The sequence below is a fragment of the Artemia sp. Qi Xiang Cuo genome, chromosome 3 (assembly GCF_049724085.1).
Source record: "Artemia sp. Qi Xiang Cuo chromosome 3, ASM4972408v1, whole genome shotgun sequence".
Taxonomy (NCBI): Eukaryota; Metazoa; Arthropoda; class Branchiopoda; order Anostraca; family Artemiidae; genus Artemia; species Artemia sp. Qi Xiang Cuo.
The window spans coordinates 49,346,779-49,367,493 of record NC_142796.1 but is presented as its reverse complement, the minus strand read 5'-3'; the positions used below and the strand labels follow the sequence as shown (position 1 = coordinate 49,367,493).

Genomic DNA, 20,715 nt, shown 5'->3' with positions numbered 1-20,715 from the left:
CACCTCTAAATTTCTATTGTCAGCGTGCACTCAGGCGACTAACAAGCCCTCCGGTTAAATTTTGCTGGATTTTAATCAGAGCACACCCGAGGATCTACGTGTAGTCACCGACATTTTCAACAATGAAATTACAGTATATCTTCCGGTGAACAGTAGAAAAGGCAATTAGTTGCCATTATGACACTGAAGAAACTATACGAACAACGGCATTTATTTTCCGTTTTAAGCATTTCAAAACCCTTGCTTAGGAGGGCCATACTCAAACATGGTGTTGACCATGATTTCATTAATATAATGTCTTAGCTTTTTTTAATTTTAACTGAGGGAATTTCTAAACTGTAATATGTTTTTATAAAAAATAAAAACAAAATTCTTTCAACTTTCGGCGCCTTGGCTTTTAAAAATACGGTAAAAAAATTTAAAATAAAACGGCTCCTTCAAGCGGGCAGTAGATTTTTCTTACCTTTACTACCAATAATCGCAGGACTTGTAAATAATTTTTTCTAGAGAGAGAGAGAATAGCTAAACCCTATAAATTGACACCTTTTGAACTCGTCTTTTCGCCCATCAAATCTTTAAAAGAAAATCTAATCAAATTCATTAATGATGAGAATATTGCCGATGACAAAAAACTGCTTTTACTTCAAGATGCATTGCGACGTGTGGACAAACATTGTCCTTATCGTGAGAGACCCATCGCCGCTGCCACTGATCCCTCTAAACAGGAATCATCTCCTCAAGATTCTGCACAATCAAAGGAGAAAGAATTGAATTCAATTGTATAAAAAATTGGAAACCTATTGCCACTGACCTATCAAAAACAGTGTAAAAGAGTATTATCTTATCTCATGCTGGAAACTGCTGATGATCATCAAGTTCAAGTCGATAGCACAGGGGAATGAATTATAATTCAGGGAAAAAGTTATAATCTAGTTGATTTAATTTGTGATATGGTGACGAATCGTAAAGGACTTTTATCCTTTGACAATAATCTGTACACCTTTCTAAGTGTATCAAACTTTCCCAAAAGTCTTATTGGCAATAAGCAAATTCTAAAGAAACTAAGAGAATATAGTCCTCCAACAACACCAACACCAACATCATTTAAAAAAAGAAGAAGAAGATTCAATACTTGAAAATACTAGCACCACTGATTTTACAAAACCTCCAGCTGCTAGTCAAAAGCGAAGACGAATTGATTCACCCTCCAGTGTGCAAAAGGGGAGTGGACATTATACTACGTCCTTACGTTCAATATGGATGAAGTTCTGAAAAGTGTCTATGAAAATGTCGGTGAGGTAGGGAGTTTAAGTCCTCATAAAACACTTTATAAGGTTGTTCCTATCACCACCACAATGAATACATCAAAAGAGTACCTGTAAAAGGATCCAAGTTAAACACTACACCGAAATCACAGGCTTTGCGATAAAAAATATCGACAAACAAAAGCCTTTTTCCTTCTGTAAATAATACAAACGGATCTTTTAACTTTAGACGCTCTTCAACAGCGTTACAATGCACCCTACAAATATATTCTGGTGGCAATCAGTGTCTTTAGTCGCTATGCCTATGCCATTCCACTGCGATCAAAGAGAGGTGTTGAAGTTTCTCGGGCCATTGAAAGTATTCTTGAACAGGATTCGTATAGAAAAATTCAATCGGATCGTGGCAGTGAATTTGTTAATCCCCATGTTCAAAATGTTCTATTGAAATATAATACAACACTTTATCATAGTCAGAGTCCGATAAAGGCTGCATTGGCTGAACGATTAATAAGAACGATTCGTCTATTAATTTCAAGATATTGCACCCTGAAAATACACCGGCTTTTATTCATGATTTAGATAAAATCATGCAGATATACAACCATCGACCTCATCGATCTCTGTCCAACTCAAGCCCTCGGGATGTTCACTACAATGAAAATACATTTGATGCTTTTCTAAAGCAATATTCCAATGGCAATGAGAAGAAAAAGAAGAAATTCAATGTTTGTGATACTGTTCGAATTAATAGAACCACCAATATTTTTGAAAAGGGGAATTATTTATGGAGCACCGAACTTTTTAAAGTGTCCAAAATCCTAGACACCGAACCCACGACCTATCGACTACGAGACACCAATGATGATGAGATTCTTGGCGGTTTTTATGAATATGAACTGCAAAAAGTTAGAAACACTAGCGAAATTTATCAAATTGAAAAGATATTAAAGAGTCGTACTCGTAGGGGAAGAGACAGTTGCTCGTTCGCTGGCTAAAATACAACTCAGATTTTGATTCTTGGGTCAGTGCTGAAGACATTGACAATGCCCAATGATTTCTATGTGACTTTCATGTCCAATGTTTCCGATCCTCTCTACAATGACTTGAATAGAACAAGTGATTTTTGGACGAAACTCTCCCCCACCATCAAATTTGACGACAATGGAAAGTATGAAGTGGCTCTTGTCGACTGTATTCTCAAAAATACCTACGACATCCTGAGAAAGGATCGTAAATATGAAATAAAAATTAGACCCTATGATTGGCCACCACCATCCTCAAGTGATTAAGAACAAATTCAAAAAATTAATTGGATGGATTATCCTTATATTGAATTACCATACGAGGAACTCACCTGTATGAACGATTTATGTCGTTCTATTAATAAAAGAATTTTCGCTCGTAAAAAAGGAGCTTTCATTTCAACTATTCAAAGGAGGAGGGCAAGATCTACATTAGTTCACCTATTGCCAGTGAAAAGGTTATTCTCAATGATAACCTAAAGGATGTTCTTGGCTTTAAGCTCAATATAATCAATGGCAAAAGTGCCGGAAACACTAATTTCATTTTTGCTGACTACCCGCCTGCCTTCTCCACGGACACCTGTATATTTCCCTACGCTTCATTTGTGGAAACATCACGGGTTGGTAATTCAAATGTTCCCCTCCTACGAGTTCTTGAACGAAAAACCAATCAAGAACATATTCACCACTACAATATAAAGCATCTTCAATATATTCCCGTAAACACTTCCTATTTGGAACCCTGTCAGTTAACACTAAGAACCGAATTGGGTGATCCCAAAGCAATTACAAAATGTTTGGCTGTGATTACATGCCATTTTCGACCCATCGTTCAACAGCAAGATGTCTAATAAAAAAGTGGTATTCACTTGTCCTGATATTGACTGCTATGTTAATACTCTTGGCCCAAGACAATAGGGCAATGGAATGGACTGTTACAAAGGTCGCTCGTCAATGTCTGGCTACGGTCTTGGCAGTTGGTTCGCTAAGCTCTTTCGCTCTTCACTACCACTGGCTAGAAAATATCTTGTACCGGTAGCGACTGATTTTGCATCCTCTACACTATACGATTGGGGCTCTGGCAAGGATTTAAAAAAAAGTGCTACGGAAAATCTTAGGTCCAGTGTGCGAACCCTTGGCGAGAGATTAAAACAAAAGGGTAAAGGCTTAAAAAGGTCAAGAAACAATGCATCACTCATCAGTCTCCACTCAGGTTGGAAACGAAAGATATCATCCCTCTTGTCAAAGAAAAGAAGGAAAAAGCCGACACGTGCTGTAAACAGAAGAAGAAGTCCCAGGAAGAAAATTGTTAGATCGAAACTAGATTTCTTCTCCTAAAATGTCCTACCTACCGCATAAGGATTCTCAACCTTCTATCACCGCCTCATTGAATCTATTCAATGCTGAAAATGTTGATGTGAGTGTCAAGCATGGATACTATGAACAATTTTATCCTCAACAACCCCTCTCCGATAATACCCACTTTCAAATTTATTCCAATGAAGACTAGCCTACTTTATGGACATGTCTTCGAAATTTATAGATTTACAAATGAAAGTCCGGAAATCCGATAATACAATGCCAATTCGGGCCGATGGAATATCCTATGAAAATTGTATATTACATAATTTATTTCGTCAAATTAGTTTCTAAATCAATGGCACGCTGGTGAGCACTAGTAACAATCTCTATAATTATACAAGCTATATGCAATTCATGTTGATGATACCCAAGTCATACAAGGAATTGAGCGGCATCTCCGATGGATATGAATATATTACAAATGCTGATAGTACAGATGTACTTAAAAATGCTACAACTAGTGAATTACATCTAGTTGGAAAAATATATCATGAAATATTTAATATACCCCAATGGCTGCCACCCAATGTTAAAGTGGATATAAAACTGACTCTTGCACTCTCCAATTTCATATTTAGAAAAGAACTTGTTGCCAATCCTGATGTAAGTCTCTCCCTCACCTCGGCAATACTTCATGTACGCAAACAAAAGGTCATGAGTTCTGTTGCTTTGGCCGTGGAAAAACTGAGAGCCAATGGCAACAATATTAAACTACTTCTTGTTCATAAAATCACTAATCAACGTCATATTGCAATGAGCTAACGCACCTTCACCGAATCATCACTTATCAATGGTAAAATTTCGTCAGAACTCGCTTTGACATTTATAAAAAGCGCCAATGCAATAGGGTCACGGACTTAATGCCCACATAAATTCGACATGTTTGGACTTTCATCTTTTGTGTGCGAAGTAAACGGTATCCCACTCTACAATCTATCCTTTGATAGATCCTATAGAACATTGTACGAGTTGACCATGCAAACCCTAGATTATGATTCGCAACTATTTGAAAATGGTATTAACGAAGAAATGTTTGCTGAAAAACATGGAATCATTGTATTGGATTTGTCTGGCACGCAGAATATAAGTAAAGTACGTACGGGGAGTGTGCGGTTAGAGTGTACATTTGCTGATGCATTGGCTGAGAGTATTGCACTAATCTCACTAAATCAATATGAAACCTATTGGGAAATCACTCCCGAAGGCAGTGTTCTACTAGACTTGGTGCCATGAACACCAGTCAAATAATCAATGTATTTAATATGGACCCCTAAATGTCCCAGTACAAATCCTATTGTCTGCCCTCGGACTTTCTTGGCAAAATTCAAAGTGTCAACAATACCTTGATTATTGTTAATAGCAGTCCGTCGACTGTGCTGACGGGTAATTGGCTGTGCATCTTTCAAACAATGAAGACGATTGAATTTTTTGATCCTCTTGGTCTACCCTATACATTCTACACGCCTCACATAATCAACTATATTGAGAGCAGTGGGACAACTATTATTCAAAATCAGAAGAGGGTGCAGGATCTAACGACTAACAGCTGCGGTTTCCATGCACTACTATAGTTTGTTTTCTGATGCCGTGGCTATACTTACAAGCAGTTTTTCAACATTTATACTGACAATCCTCGTCTGAATGACTTTCTAGTGGAAAATATCCTCTCAGACCTATATAGTATTGATTTCAGTGCCCTAAGAGTAAAGTGCTTAAAAAACGTTTGTGAATTTGTTTATTAATAAAATCCATGTATATACAACAATGTCTTTAAATTTTCACTTTAGATTTGTTCATCAATTTATAGGCAACTGTTGTGAACCACTAATGCTGGTAAATCATTTGGATTCGCTGTATATTGAACTTGATTGGCTGCAAGGTAAGGATCACATTTTCTACAGTACAATGTAACTTCACTCTTGTCATATCTCTTTGTATAGTCAATGATACTATTTGCATTCATATTATGAAATTCACGAGTTTCAATCTGTCTATTTGAAGCAATATCACATACAGTATTTTCAAATGGTGAATCAAATTCGGTAACTGCCAAATAAAAACCACTTGTTTTATAGTCATAGTAGGTAGTGTCATCACAACGATGACGTAGAAACCAAATTGTCTTGTTAGCCTAACAGTTGAATCGTAAACTGGATTCCTCTTCCCAGAATAATTTAAATCTACAACGATACCAATCTCGTAGAAATAAACTAAAATCACGTTTAGGATTTTTTCCAATCATAGCGGGGTAAGTATTCTCCCACTGATCACATTTATCATAGTGACAATTGGAGCACAGGTGCCCTCTAGGGTGAGAGTCACACACCTCCTCAAGACATGAATTACATCCTTTAATTTGTACTGTATAGCCTCTATGTAATTTACAAGGATTACATAATTTACACTTTTCACTATAGTCATCTATAATTGTACAATTCTCACACTGAGTCCAACTGCTAAGAGTGTACATGCACAATGGACATATATAGAACATTTTTGGTTTCCGATGTCAACTCTATCACAGCTAAAACGAAACCGATCGTCCCCGTTCCATAAATTCAATGAGGGGAAATGGGAGGGAGGAGTAGCTCTGTAACGTTACCCCTTTCGAATGACGGGGGAGTCATCTAAATTGAATCCATTGGCAATGTTTTCAAAAGTATATCCACAATATGGTTCTGCTTTGTTCCAATTAATATATCAATAAATTGAGTATAAGCACTTGAGCCATATTTTAAAAGATTCATACAATAGTCCAATGGGGGAGAATCACTCCTCATTATATTGTCAAGTGTTCCCTGACAAGAGAATATCCTGTGTTGAAGCGATAACTCGAGAAAATCGTCATCCAAAATCAAATGTTTTTCCATAAACACTAGATTTGATCTAATTCTCTCTTTCTCAAATTTATTCATTTTTCAATCCTTTCACTCTGACTGCTGACTCTAGACTGACCCTGATTCGTTAGCCCCATAGCCTAACCTAACCAGAAAAGAAAGAAAACATTTTCGATTTCGAAACAATTTTATTGAATAATTACAACAACATCAATAATACAGAGCATGCACAATTAGCGATACTGTTTATTGTCTTCAATATGTTTCACCAATGCACTTAAAGCACATTGAAGTCTATTCACATGTGCTATATCAACTTTTGCGGCGAAACATAATTGATCCTGCATTTTAAATTTGCTCAAGGATATCACATATTTTGCGTATACTGCATCCCATTCCAGACAAAGACGTGATCCTTTCGTGATTTCCACCGCAATGTTTGGTGCTCTTGTATTATTATCATCAACTCCACTATCAACTTCTAATAGGGTAAACATTTCACTCATCGCCATCAACACAAATATATATCCAAATGAGTAAAGTCAAACTGTTCTTCTTCTCACTCCTTTGAATTCTATTCACAGACTAATAAAACTATAGCAAAAAACCCTTTCCTTATATTCCCTCCGCCGCTAATATGTAACCAGCCCTCTGATTGGCTGAGAAGGGGGATGTAACTGACTCACTGATTGGCTGAGAAGGAAACACGTGATCTAACTGTTTCCTGGAAACTCATAACATTCGCGTCGAGCATGTACATTCTCACCGACAAAAACCATAAAACAGACATAAATTGCTGTTGACATCCATTAATGTGAGAAAGTTCCTGTTTTTTTATTCTCACTGACAAAAACCATAAAACAGACATGAATTGCTGTTAACAGCCATCAAAGTGAGAAAGTTCCTGTTTTTTCATTCTCACTGACAACGAACAATAAAACAGGAACATAAATTGCTGTTGACATCCATAAATGTGAGAAAGTTCCTGTTTTTTTCATTCTCACTGACAAAAACCATAAAACAGACATGAATTACTGTTGACATCCATGAAAAACATCAAATAAATTGACCTACACACATAACCATCCAAGAAAACATCCATAAAAGTGAGAAAATTCCTGTTTTTTCAAGTGAGAAAATTTCTGTTTTTTTATTCTCAGTGAGAAAACCATAAACCACGTGGTTCTCGTGGGATCAATAGGGGCCATTCTACTTATATGGTGATATAATTGTGCTAGTTTCCATTTAACTGTTGCCAAGAATCACTGCTAAGTTTCAGTGTCTTCGGTAGTTTAAATCGTTTTGATCGTGACGTTGGGTGTTTTCTGTTTCGGATTAGAAAAAAAAACTAATAGTCTCTAACTGGCTTGCACAAATACAATACAGAACTGTTACTGATTGCAGGAGTCACTATAAGGAAACTGGTTGGATAAACGACAAGACAGCTTCCACTTGGTATCCCTAGAAAAAAGAGGGCAGGCACAGATAATTGATGCGATTTTTTTAAATCATACAAAAACCACACAGCTAAGAGTTGTATGGTTTCACCTGATCTAATTAGTTCTTTGTGGGAAACTTAAAATTTTAGATTTTATTGTTAGACTTTATTTATTTTAAACATAATTTTACCAGCAGCAGGAAATCCTTTTTCAATTCTAATCCGAAACAGAATCAGCCAAAACAGAAAATTTACCCATAAGAAGCCATTTCTTCTAATCGAGGGTCAAATCCGGCTGCTGCACTCCTGAATTCGGAAATTCGCACTAGTTAATTTTTAGAAAGAGAGTTTCACAGGAAGTAAAGGGAGTTATTGATTTTCACTATGCTTTGTACTTCAAAATTGTTTTAATCCCATCGTTGGGCGAGTTTCCCGTTTATACCTTTTAAGCACACAAAAAAAAATAAGGAACTGCTAAATAGTGAATTTTTACAAAGCACCCTAAGGTTCTAGAAACGACCCATCGTTATAACTTTTTCTGCGCTAAATCATAAATTTTTAATGACGGGTCTTTTGAGGCTGTGTTCAAACGGTTCTCATTTTCTGCAAAAATTGCCAATAACAATAGTTTGCCGGTAATGGATTGTGGAAATATGTTTTGGCAAACAAATTTGTAATCAAACCCAGGGTCATTTTTCATGCTTATCTTCTTTCAATTTTTATATCAACTTTGTTGGGTAGTGCTCTCCCATTTTGTAAATGCACCGCTGATTTTTTTTTTTTTTTTTTTTTTTTTTTTTTTTTTTTTTTTTGAACCTGACTTGAGACACCTATTAGACGAAATTAAGTAAAGCATTATCCAACTTAAGAGAAAAAGACTGATCACGCAGGTATGGGAAGATAAACTCACACGTATACCCACTGAGGTCCATCTTCTAGTGAGACGAGGACAAACTCATCTTCGGGGTTGGTAAATTTATCCAATAGTTTGTCATTCTTTCTTTCACCTATATATTCTTTAACTTCACTTTTGTGTCGTACATTCTGCATTGCCCAACGACGAACTGGTGCATTCTTTGGCATTGGTCTAAAAAAAAAAAAAGAACTCAGAGAAAAAAAAAGAAACACAGTGCATAGAGAGTTATAGTGATGGGTCTTTCTTAGAACTTTAGTTCCCTTTGCAAAAATTTACTATTTAAAAGTTTCCACTTTTAAATGTGAATAAAGCTTTTCTATCAAAGTAATACCATACTCTGTTATACTGATGGTTCGTGCTTTGATGGAAAATTGGGGACTGGAGTAGTAATATACCCAAATACTCCCGGTATGTAGAAGGCGGTAATTAGTTATCGCCTTGTAAAATTTGCTACAGTTTTTCAGGCTCAAATATTTGGAAAAGAAGGGGTAGTTGGATGAATGTCAATAAAGAGAAGCATAGGAAAAAATACATATGTCTCAACAGACAATCAAACATGACTAAGGGCTCTCCAGAACGTAAAGATGCGGCAAAAGAGAGAAATAGAATGCTACGAAGCCTTGAATAGCTCGGAATCCAAAAGGAACAAATTATTCTGACCTAGGTCCCAGGGCACTGTGGAATAGAGTGTAATGAAATAGTAGATGAACCCGCCAGGGCTAGAACATCGTAGAGACACTATGGTCCGGACCTTTTACCCCATTTCTCAGAGCTGCAGGAAAGCGGCAGTGAGCAGTTGGGGTAATGAGATAGCGGAACAAAATTGGCATAGGAAGGTGGGATGTAAGGAAACAAAAGAATTACTTCCAAAACCCGCCCCTGAGCTAAATATTTTCTATGACCGAAAGGGTCTGAAACGAGAGTGACTACAAAAGCCATTACATGAATTGGAAACTTTTGGGGAACATCTTTCTCGAACAGGGATGGCTGAATTCACAATACACCAAAGGTGCGAAATGGCTGCTGTGGAAACCAGAATGCATCTGATAGAAGAATATTCAGCTAAATCTAGACACCGACTTGAAATATTTCATAATATTATTGTTAAGCTGGAAAACATAGTGAAGAGAGAAGAATTCCAACATTTGACAAGATATATGGTAAGCGTCAGGAGGCCAAATCCATCATTGGCCCCTCAACCTCAAGTAGAGCATAGTTTTTGGCATTTAGAGGCAATAGGCCTTTTAAGGCCTGAGCCTCGATCAAAGAGTAGTGGATCCACCCCTTTAATAATAATAATAATAATAAAGACAAGTAAAAAGAACTTCAAATAGAAATTCTGAAAAATTCCTCCGAGCAAAATATTCCTTGCAAGTTCATTCCCGGAAACTTCCCTCCCCATAAAAAATTTTTCCCTTAGAAAATCCCCGTGTATAAAGCTCCTCCCAGGAATAATGTCTGTATGCTTCCCAATAAAAAGTAGTACATGTAAACAATGAACAAATTTCATAGCTTACAGCCCTTACCCTAAGGGCTCTGGGGGTATTGTCGCCTCCAGAGGCATAGTTATTAGGCCTTTCAACTATGCTGAACTAAATGGCTATATCAAAATTTTGATCAGATGATTTTACGAAAACATGGGGCGCGGGAGGGGGCTAGTTCCCCCTCGATATTTTGGGGCACTTAAAAAGGGCACTACAACTTTAAGTTTCCGTGTGAATAAGTCTTCTCTTGATCTTACAAAATCATTGCTTCAATACACTCGCCCCTGGAAAAAAAGAAAAAAAAACACGCATCCGTGGTAAAATTCTGACAAAAAAAAAATTAAAAACTAAAATCCTTTTTTTTGCCGATGGGAGCTTAAAAACTCTACAGTAGGGTTTTCTAATATGCTGAATCTGGCGGTGCAATTTTCATTAAGGTTCTTAGACTTTTCTTGGTGTTTTTACCTGATGGGTAATATTAAAGTGTGTAGCATTTCCATGGGAGGAATTTTCAGTGGAAGGAAAGAATTCTCAATGGAAGGGAGGATTTCCCGGCTTTATTAGAAAAACGTTCAGAAATTAAATATAAAAAATAAGTTTTCTCAACTGAAAATAAATAGCAACATTAAAACTTAAAACAAATAGAAATTATTCTGCATATGAGGGGGATTGCCCCCTCTTCAGTACCTGACTCTTTACGCTGAAGTTTGACTTTTTGTCCCAATTCTTCAAGAACGACTCATGAAACAGAAGAGTCATTGGTATTTTGAGCAGAAACAAAAGAGCCCATTTTCTTTATAATTAATACGATATAGCATTTTATCGTTCTATTACAGTGATACTTTTAAGCAAGGAGAATCTGAAAATGTCACGAAAGGGTTGACAATTCTCCAAAAACTTACGTCACGTTGCAAGAAATATAGAATGCTGCTGGTTTTACTTCTTTTTTTTTTCACAGTGCAGGCCAAAATAACATTGTTTAATTGCCAGAAAATTATGTTAAGGCTGGCCAAATCTGAAATAATGGTGAAGAATTGAAAACTCTGCCATGTTATGAAACATAACGCAATATCTATAGAATATTGCCGTTTCTCTCCTTTTTTTCAAAAAATTGACTGCAATTTATGAGAAATGGCATGGAAAATCAACAAAGTTCAATTGCCAGAAAACTACTTTAAGCCTGGCAGAATCTGCAATAATATTGGATAGTTGACAACTCTGCCAAGTTATAAATCATAATGCAACATTTGCGTGACTGAAGTGGGATACAATGCACAGGATACGACACACTTAATAAAATGAGGAGACGTTTAATAGCCAAAAAACCCGGTAAATATGGATTTGAAAAAATAGAGACGTGACAACTCTGCCAAGTTTTAAATCGTATATTGCAATACTTACGCAATTCTTATTTTCATAGGATCCATCTCATTGTTTCTGAACGAGTCGCTGAGCAGGGACAATTTTTCGTCGAAGAATTTATCCAGTTGCTTAATATCTTCCTGATTCTCTGTCCTTACATTTGCTTTCCTAGGTGATGGTACTTCCGGGTCTGGAAGTTGTAAAATCTGTATTATTTGACAGAGGAGAAAAGACAGTCTTTGCTTATAGGGATTGAGAAACGGTTTTAAAGAAAAACAGAATGGGATCCTTTTTTCTCCTGTTTTTTGGAAAGGATTTGAATCAAATAAGAATCTAATTAAGAAATTAATAGAAGTTAAACGGTATCTGTATTTTTCCGTCTTTCTTTCAAAAGAGCTGTAGTCAATAAAGATTTGGCGCATGAAATAATAAACTTTAAGACACTTTTCTTACATAATAAAGTAAAATCTTTAATAAAATTAAAGATTTCAAATATTCTCTTTCTAGCTACCTTAATCAAATAAATCGGATCTTTGCTCCATCGGTTATCCCCATTTCTAAAGATTCTCCCCAAAACATACTGTTTTTTCATACAAATCCCCAGCTTTTACCATTTTTTTCTTTAAATGGGCTTGTTATTACCATTCTGGGCTGGAAGTTGTAACAAGGATTTAAAAGAAAACGGGGAGGATTCTTCTTCTCGTATTTTATTGACAATATCTTGAATCCCCAAAGAATTCAAGTAAAAAACTAAAATAAGTTTGAAAGCTATCTGCATTGTTCGTTTCAAACAGTTCGTGGTAACGAACTGTAAGCAAGGAGGGACCTGGCTCAATAGTAACCGAAACTAAAAAATGGAATTTTGATACCAATAAATATATCAAAAGAAATTGACTTTTTATGCTGATTTCAAATATATAAATTTCATTAAGTTTAGTCTTACCCATCAAAGGTTACGAGCCTGAGAAAATTTTTTTGATTTTCGGAAAAAAGGGGGAAGCAACCCCTAAAAGTCAAGTGATCTCAGTGAAAATCACACCATCAGATTCCGTATCAGAGAACCGTGCTGTACAGGTTTCAAGCTCAGATCTGCAAAAAAAAGGGAATTTTGATTTTTTTTTTTTTTTTTTTTGCCAGAAGAGAGATCACAGATGCGTGTTTGTTTTTTTTTGTTTTTTCCAGGAGTGATTGTATCGACCCAGTAGTCCTAGAATATCGTGAGAGGGCTCATTCTAACAGAAATTAAAAGTTCTTGTGCTCTTTTTAAGTGACCAAAAAAATTGGAGGGCAACTAGGCCCCCTCACCCCCCCTTTTTTTCCCAAAATTGTCCGATATAAGTTTTGAGATAGCCATTTTGTTCATCATAGTGGAAAGACCCAATAACTATGCCTTTAGGTATAACACGACCCCCCCCCCCATAGCCCCAGGCGTAAGGTCTTTAAGTTATAAAATTTGCCCTTTGTTTATATCATGTTCATATAATCTGCCTTTTTTGCAATCTTCTTGAAGTGGACCTACTCGGGTTCCATAATATGGGGTCCGTATTACTATTTGGGGTCTTAGTGCTCTAAAACCTGTATCACTTGATACAGGAGAAAAGACACTCTTCTGCTGATAGACATTGAGAAACAATGTAAAAGAAGTCTGTCTGTTTTTCTTTCTTTTTTTCTCTCTCTCTCTCTCTTTCTTGATCAAAGTATTCGAATCTAGGCTCCACCTCTCTCTCGTGCTGCAGCTCCCCTTTCTCTCTCTTCTTTTCTATATATATCTCTCTTTCTCCTTGTTTTAATTTAGCTATTTCACCCTCCCGTAATTTCTCTCCCTCTCTCTTTCGTCGTCTTAAGTAGATTGGCCCCTATTGATCCGACGAGTACACCAAATATGGGCATAGAGTCATTAGGGAGAACACGTGGTTAATGGGGTCAATGACCTAAAGTCAGTCATTAATCAAATTGTTTCCGGGCAAAGTTTAATAATGTCTGACAGGTACTGTCAATCATTAATCAAATTGTTTCCAGGCGAAGTTTAATAATGTCTGACAGGTGATGTCAAGATTGATTGATATGTCACGAAAGGGGAATTAATTTGTTGTTTCTAAGGGGAATTATTGATTCAAAAAAGGGGAATTAATTTGTTGTTTCTAATGGGAATTATTGATTCACGAAAGGGGAATTCATTGTTGTTTCTAAGGGGAATTATTGATTCAAGAAAGGGGAATTAATTTGATGTTTCTAAGGGGAAGGTGGGGAAGAGATATATTGATTGCGTAATTGAAGGGAGAGAATTCCCGAGAAATTGATTACATAATCGGTAGAACCCTATAAGGAGCTCGTGACAGGAATCCATTTATGGGCATAGAATGAAGTAATCAACTATGACAAACGGATTTCTGAGAAACTGATTACATAATCGGTAGAACCCTATCAGTAAGTCATGACGGGAATGCATTTATGGGCATAGAATGACGTAATCAACTAGGACAAAAGAATTTCTGAGAAATTTTTTAAATAATCGGTAGATCCCTATGCGAAGGTCATGACGGGAATTCATTTATGGGCATATAATGACGTAATCGACTAAGACAATTGGATTTCTGAGAAATTGATTACATAATCGGTAGAACCCTATCAGGAGGTCCTGACGTGTATCCATTTATGGGCATAGAATGACGTAATCAACTAGGACAAATGGATTTCTGAGAAATTGATTACATAATCGGTAGAACCCTATCAGAAGGTCATGACGGGAATTCATTTATGGGCATAGAATGACGTAATCCACTAAGGCAAGCAAGTTACTTTCTTAATGTCCCTCCTAAACCCATTTTCCAACTTGAAGTACTTATCTTTTTCACTCACAACTATACTTTACAGCTTTTTGGATACTCAACACCAAGAAATACTTTTCAAAGACCATTTCAGAGCAAGTTACTTTCTTAATGTCCCTTCTAAACCCATTTTGCAACTTGAAGTACTTATCTTTTTCACCCACAACCATCCTTTACACCTTTTCGGGTACTTCAACATCAGAAAAAACTTTTCAAAGACCCTTTCAGTGCAACTTGCTTTCCTAGTTTCCCCCCTATAACCGTTTTACATCTTGAAGTAGTTATCTGTTTCACAAAAAACTATACATTCAAGCTTTGTCGATACATCAACACCAAGAAATACTTTTCAAAGACCATTTCAGAGCAAGTTACATTCTTAATGTCCATCCTAAACCCATTTTCCAACCTGAAGTACTTATCTTTCTCACTCACAACTATACTTTACAGCTTTTTCGATACCTCAACACCAAGAAATACTTTTCAAAGACCATTTCAGAGCAAGTTACTTTCTTAATATCCCTCCTAAACCCATTTTGCAACTTGAAGTACTTATATTTTTCACCCACAACTATACTTTACAGCTTTTTGAGTGTCCCAACACCAAGAAATAACTTTCAAAGACCCTTTCAGAGCAAGCTACTTTTGATAATCCCTCCTAAACATTTCTCTGAACTTGTAGTGCTTACCTTTTTCATCCACAACTATACTAGAAAGCTTTCTTGTTAACGCAAATTAAAAAAAAACTATTCTAAGACCATTTCAGAGCAAATTAATTTCTTAATTTCCCTCCTAAACCCATATTCCAACTTGAAGTACTTATATTTTTCACTCACAACTATACTATACAGCTTTTTGAATGTCCCAACACCAAGAAATACCTTTCAAAGACCATTTCAGAGCAAGTTACTTTCTTAATGTCCCTTCTAAACCCATTTTCAAACTTGAAGTACTTATCTTTTTTATCCTCAACCATACTTTACAGCTTTTTGGATACCTCAACACCAAGTAATACTTTTCAAAGACCATTTCGGAGCAAGCTACTTTCTTAATGTCCCTCCTAAACCCATTTTCCAACTTGAAGTACTTATCTTTATCACCCACAACGATAATTTAAAGCTTTTTGGATACCTCATCACCAAGAAATACTTTTCAAAATAGATTTCAGAGCACGTTAGTTTCTTAATGTCCCTCCTAAACCCATTTTCCAACTTGAAGTACTTATCTTTTTCACCCACAACTATGCTTTACAGCTTTTTGGATACCTCAACACCAAGAAATACCTTTCAAAGACCATTTCAGAGCAAGTTACTCTCTTAATGTCCCTCCTAAACCCATTTTGCAACTTGAAGTACTTATCTTTTTCACCCACAACTATACTTTACAGCTTTTTGAGTGTCCCAACACCAAGAAATACTTTTCAAAGACCATTTCAGAGCAAGTTACTTTCTTAATGTTCCTCCTAAACCCATTTTCCAACTTGAAGTACTTATCTTTTTCACCCAAAACTATACTTTACAGCTTTTTGGATACCTCAACACCAAGAAATACCTTTCAAAGACCATTTCAGAATAAGTTACATTCTTAATGTCCCTCCTAAACCCATTTTCCAACTTGAAGTACTTATCTTTTTCACCCACAACTATACTTTACAGCTTTTTGGATACCTCAACACCAAGAAATACATTTCAAAGACCATTTCAGTGCAAGTTAATTTCTTAATGTCCCTCCTAAACCCATTTTGCAACTTGAAGTACTTATCTCCTTCGCCCACAACTATACTTTACACCATTACTAGTACCTCAACACCAAAAAATACTTTTCAAAGACCCTTTCAGTCCAAGTTCCTTTCCTAATTTCCCTTCTACACCCATTTTCCGTAATAAATAAGTTATGTTTTTAACAAAAACATATACATTACAGCTTTTTGGATACCTCAACACCAAGAAATACTTTTCAAAGAACATATAAGAGAAATATACATTCTTAATGTCCATCCTAAACCCATTTTCCAACTTGAAGTACTTATCTTTCTCACTCACAACTATACTTTACAGCTTTTTCGATACCTCAACACCAAGAAATACTTTTCAAAGACCATTTCAGAGCAAGTTACTTTCTTAATATCCCTCCTAAACCCATTTTGCAACTTGAAATACTTATCTTTTTCACCCACAACTATACTTTACAGCTTTTTGAGTGTCCCAACACGAAGAAATACTTTTAAACGACCATTTCAGGGCAAATTATAATCTTAATGTCCATTCTAAACCATTTTCCAACTTGAAGTACTTATCTCGTTCACCCACAACTATACTTTCCAGCTTTTTGGATACCTCAACACCAATAAGTACCTTTTAAAGACCAATTCAGAGCACGTTGCATTCTTAGTGTCCCTCCTAAACCCATTTTCCAACTTGAAGTACATATCTTTTTCACTCACAACTATACTTTACAGCTTTTTGAGTGTCCCAACACCAAGAAATACTTTTCAAAGACCATTTCAGAGCAAGTTACTTTCTTAATGTCTCTTCTAAACCCATTTTCCAACTTGAAGTACTTATATTTTTTACCCACAACTATACTGTACAGCTTTTTGGATACCTCAACACCAAGAAATACTTTTCAAAGACCATTTCAGATCAAGTTACATTCTAAATGTCCCTCCTAAACCCAATTTCCAACTTGAATTACTTATCTTTTTCACCCACGACTATACTTTACAGCTTTTTGGATACCTCAACACCAAGAAATACTTATCAAAAGATATTTCAGAGCAAGTTACTTTCTTAATGTCCCTCCTAAACCCATTTTCCAACTTGAAGTACTTATCTTTTTCACCCACAACTATGCTTTACAGCTTTTTGGATACCTCAACACCAAGAAATACCTTTCAAAGACCATTTCAGAGCAAGTTACTTTCTGAATGTCCAACTTAAACCCATTTTCCAACTTGAAGTACCTATTCTTATCACCCAAAACAATACTTTACATCTGTTTGAGTGTCGCAACACAAAGAAATACCGTTGCAAGGCAATTTCAGAGCAAATTACTTTCTTAATATTCCTTCTAAACCCATCTTCCAACTTGAAGTACTTATCTTTTTCACTCAAAACTATACTTTACAGCTTTTTGGATACCTCAACACCAAGAAATACCTTTCAAAGACCATTTCAGAATAAGTTACTTTCTTAATGTCCCTCCTAAACCCATTTTCCAACTTGAAGTACTTATCTTTTTCACCCACGACTATACTTTACAGCTTTTTGGATACCTCAACACCAAGAAATACCTTTCAAAGACCATTTCAGAGCAAGTTACTTTCTTAATATCCCTTCTAAACCCATTTTCCAACTTGAAGTACTTATGTCTTTCACCCACAACTATACTTTACAGCTTTTTGGATACCTCAACAAAAAGAAATACTTTTCAAAGACCATTTCAGAGCAAGTTACCTGCTTAATTTCCCTTCTACACCCATTTTCCCACTTGAAGTACTTATCTTTTTCACCCACCACTATACATTCCAGTTTTTTTGATACCTCAACACCAAGCAATACTTTACAAAGACCATTTCCGAGCAAGTTACTTTCTTCATGTCCCTCCTAAACCCATTTTACAACTTGAAGTAATTATCTTTTTCACCCACAACTATACTTTACAGCTTTTTGAATGCTCCAACACCAAGCAATAATTTTCAAAGGCATTTCAGAACAAGTTCTTTTCTTAATATGCTTCTTAAACCAATTTTACAAATTCTAAATTTTTCCATAGTAGATAGAAAAAGCTATATCATAGCTGTGAATAATTTCTCGAAAGATAAGCAGTTCCATTTCAATTTTAAATTTTCTCAATGAAGTGAAGAAAAGTTCAAGTTCTCTTCTGAATTTTCTCAATGAAAAAGAAGTTAGTTTTTATTCAATTCTATTTTTCCAAATAATATAAAAATTTTCCACTTTACTTCAGATTTTTCTCAAAGGGATGAAAAATTTAAAATACTGTTCCAAATTTTCTCAACGAAGTGAAGAAAAGTTCAAGTTCTCTTCTGAACTTTACCAAAGAACACACTTCAATTCTAATTTCTCCAGAGAAAACAAAAATCTTCCACTTCAGTTCTTTATTTCACAAAGACAGAAAGAAATTTAAAGTTCAATTCTAATTTTTCGGTGGAAGATAGAAAAAGCAATACCATACTTTTGAATATTTTCCCGGAAGATAAAAAGTTCTAGTTCAATTAAAAATTTTCTCAACGAAGTCAAGGAAAGTTCAAGTTCTCTTCTGAATTTTCTCAATGAAAAAGAAATTATTTATTTATAATTTCTATTTTTCCAAATAATATAAAAATTTTCCACTTTAGTCCAGATCTGTCTCGAAGAGATGAAAAACTTAAAATACTGTTCCAAATTTTTCAAAGAAGATAAAAAAGTTCAAGTTCTCTTCGGAATTTTACCAAAGAACACATTTCAATTCTAATTTCTCCAGAGAAAACAAAAATCTTCCACTTCAGTTCTTTATTTCACAAAGACATAAAGAAATTTAAAGTTCAATTCTAAATTTTTCGGTGGAAGATAGAAAAAATAATACCATACTTGTGAATATTTTCACGGAAGATAAAAAGTTCTAGTTCAATTTAAAATTTTCTCAACGAAGTGAAGAAAAGTTCAAGTTCTCTTCTGAACTTTACCAAAGAACACCCTTCAATTCTAATTACTCCAGAGAAAACAAAAATCGTCCACTTCAGTTCTCTATTTCACAAAGACATAAATAAATTTAATTTTCAAAACTAATGTTTCGATGGAACATAGAAAAAGTAATATTATACATGAGAATTTTTTCACGGAAGATAAAAAGTTTTGGTTCAATTTTAAATTTTCTCAACGAAATCAATACAATTTCAAGTTCTCTTCTGAAATTTGCCAAAGAACACACTTCAATTCTAATTTCTCAAGAGAAAACAAAAATTTTCCACTTCAGTTCTTTATTTCACAAAGACATAAAGAAATTTAAAGTTCAATTCTAATTTTTCGATGGAAGATAGAAAAAGTAATACCATACTTGTGAATATTTTCACGAAAGATAAAAATTTCTAGTTCAATTTAAAATTTTCACAACGAAGTCAAGAAAAGTTCAAGTTCTCTTCTGAATTTTCTCAATGAAAAAGAAATTAGTCATTGATCATTTCTATTTTTCCAAATAATATAAAAATTTTCCACTTTAGTTCAGATCTGTCTCGAAGAGATGAAAAATTTAAAATACTGTTCCAAATTTTTCACAGAAGATAAAAAAGCTAAAGTTCTCTTCGGAATTTTACCAAAGAACACAATTCAATTCTAATTGCTCCAGAGAAAATAAAAATCTTCCACTTCAGTTCTTTATTTCACAAAGACATAAAGAAATTTAAAGTTCAATTCTAAATTTTTCGGTGGGAGATAGAAAAAGTAATGCCATACTTGTGAATATTTTCCCGGAAGATAAAAAGTTCTAGTTCAATTTTAAATTTTCTCAACGAAGTGAAGAATAGTTCCAGTTCTCTTCTGAACTTTACCAAAGAACACTTCAATTTTATTTTCTCCAGAGAAAACAAAAATCTTCCACTTCAGTTATCTATTTCACAAAGACAAAGAAATTTAAAGTTCAATTCTAATTTTTCGGTGGACGATATAAAAAGTAATACCATACTTGTGAATATTTTCACGGAAGATAAAAAGTTCTAGTTCAATTTAAAATTTTCTCGACGAAGTGAAGAAAAGTTCAAGTTCTCTTCTGAATTTTACTAAATAACACAATTCATTTCTAATTTCACCAGAGAAAATAAAAATCTTCCACTTCAGTTCTTTATTTGACAAAAGACATAAAGAAATTTAAAGTTCAATTCTAAATTTTTCGGTGGAAGATAGAAAAAGTAATACCATACTTGTGAATATTTTCCCGGAAGATAAAAAGTTCTAGTTCAATTTAAAATTTTCTCAACGAAGTGAAGAAAAGTTCAAGTTCTCCTCTGAGCTTTACCAAAGAACACACTTCAATTCTAATTTCTCCAGAGAAAATAAAAATCTTCCACTCCAGTTTTAAGTTCCCCAAAGAAATAAAGAAATTTAAAGTTCTATTCTAAATTTTTAGATGGAAGATAGAAAAAGTAATACTATGATTGTGATTGTTTTCCATGAAGATCAAAAGTTTCACTTTAATTATAATTTTTCTTAA

At 34.9% G+C, this 20,715-nt stretch overlaps 2 protein-coding genes across 3 annotated transcripts in view; one reads left to right on the top strand and one right to left on the bottom strand.

Annotated features, from left to right (window-relative positions):
* LOC148954218 (prostamide/prostaglandin F synthase-like) overlaps nt 1–20,715 on the top strand; it is a 516,813-nt gene that overhangs the window by 346,888 nt on the left and 149,210 nt on the right. The gene's annotated exons all lie outside the window — the stretch shown is intronic.
* The window catches only part of LOC148954221 (uncharacterized), a 29,102-nt gene continuing 17,199 nt past the window's right edge, over nt 8,813–20,715 (bottom strand). The window contains exons 2-3 of one of the 2 annotated variants that reach the window (XM_089086985.1): nt 11,726–11,876; nt 8,813–9,011 (exon numbers count right to left, since the gene is read on the bottom strand). In XM_089086985.1, the coding sequence (XP_088943111.1) occupies nt 8,831–9,011; nt 11,726–11,876 (332 nt within the window). In that variant the 3' untranslated portion in view covers nt 8,813–8,830. The remainder of the gene's footprint in view (nt 9,012–11,725; nt 11,877–20,715) is intronic. The other variant, XM_089086983.1, reaches the window with a different exon arrangement.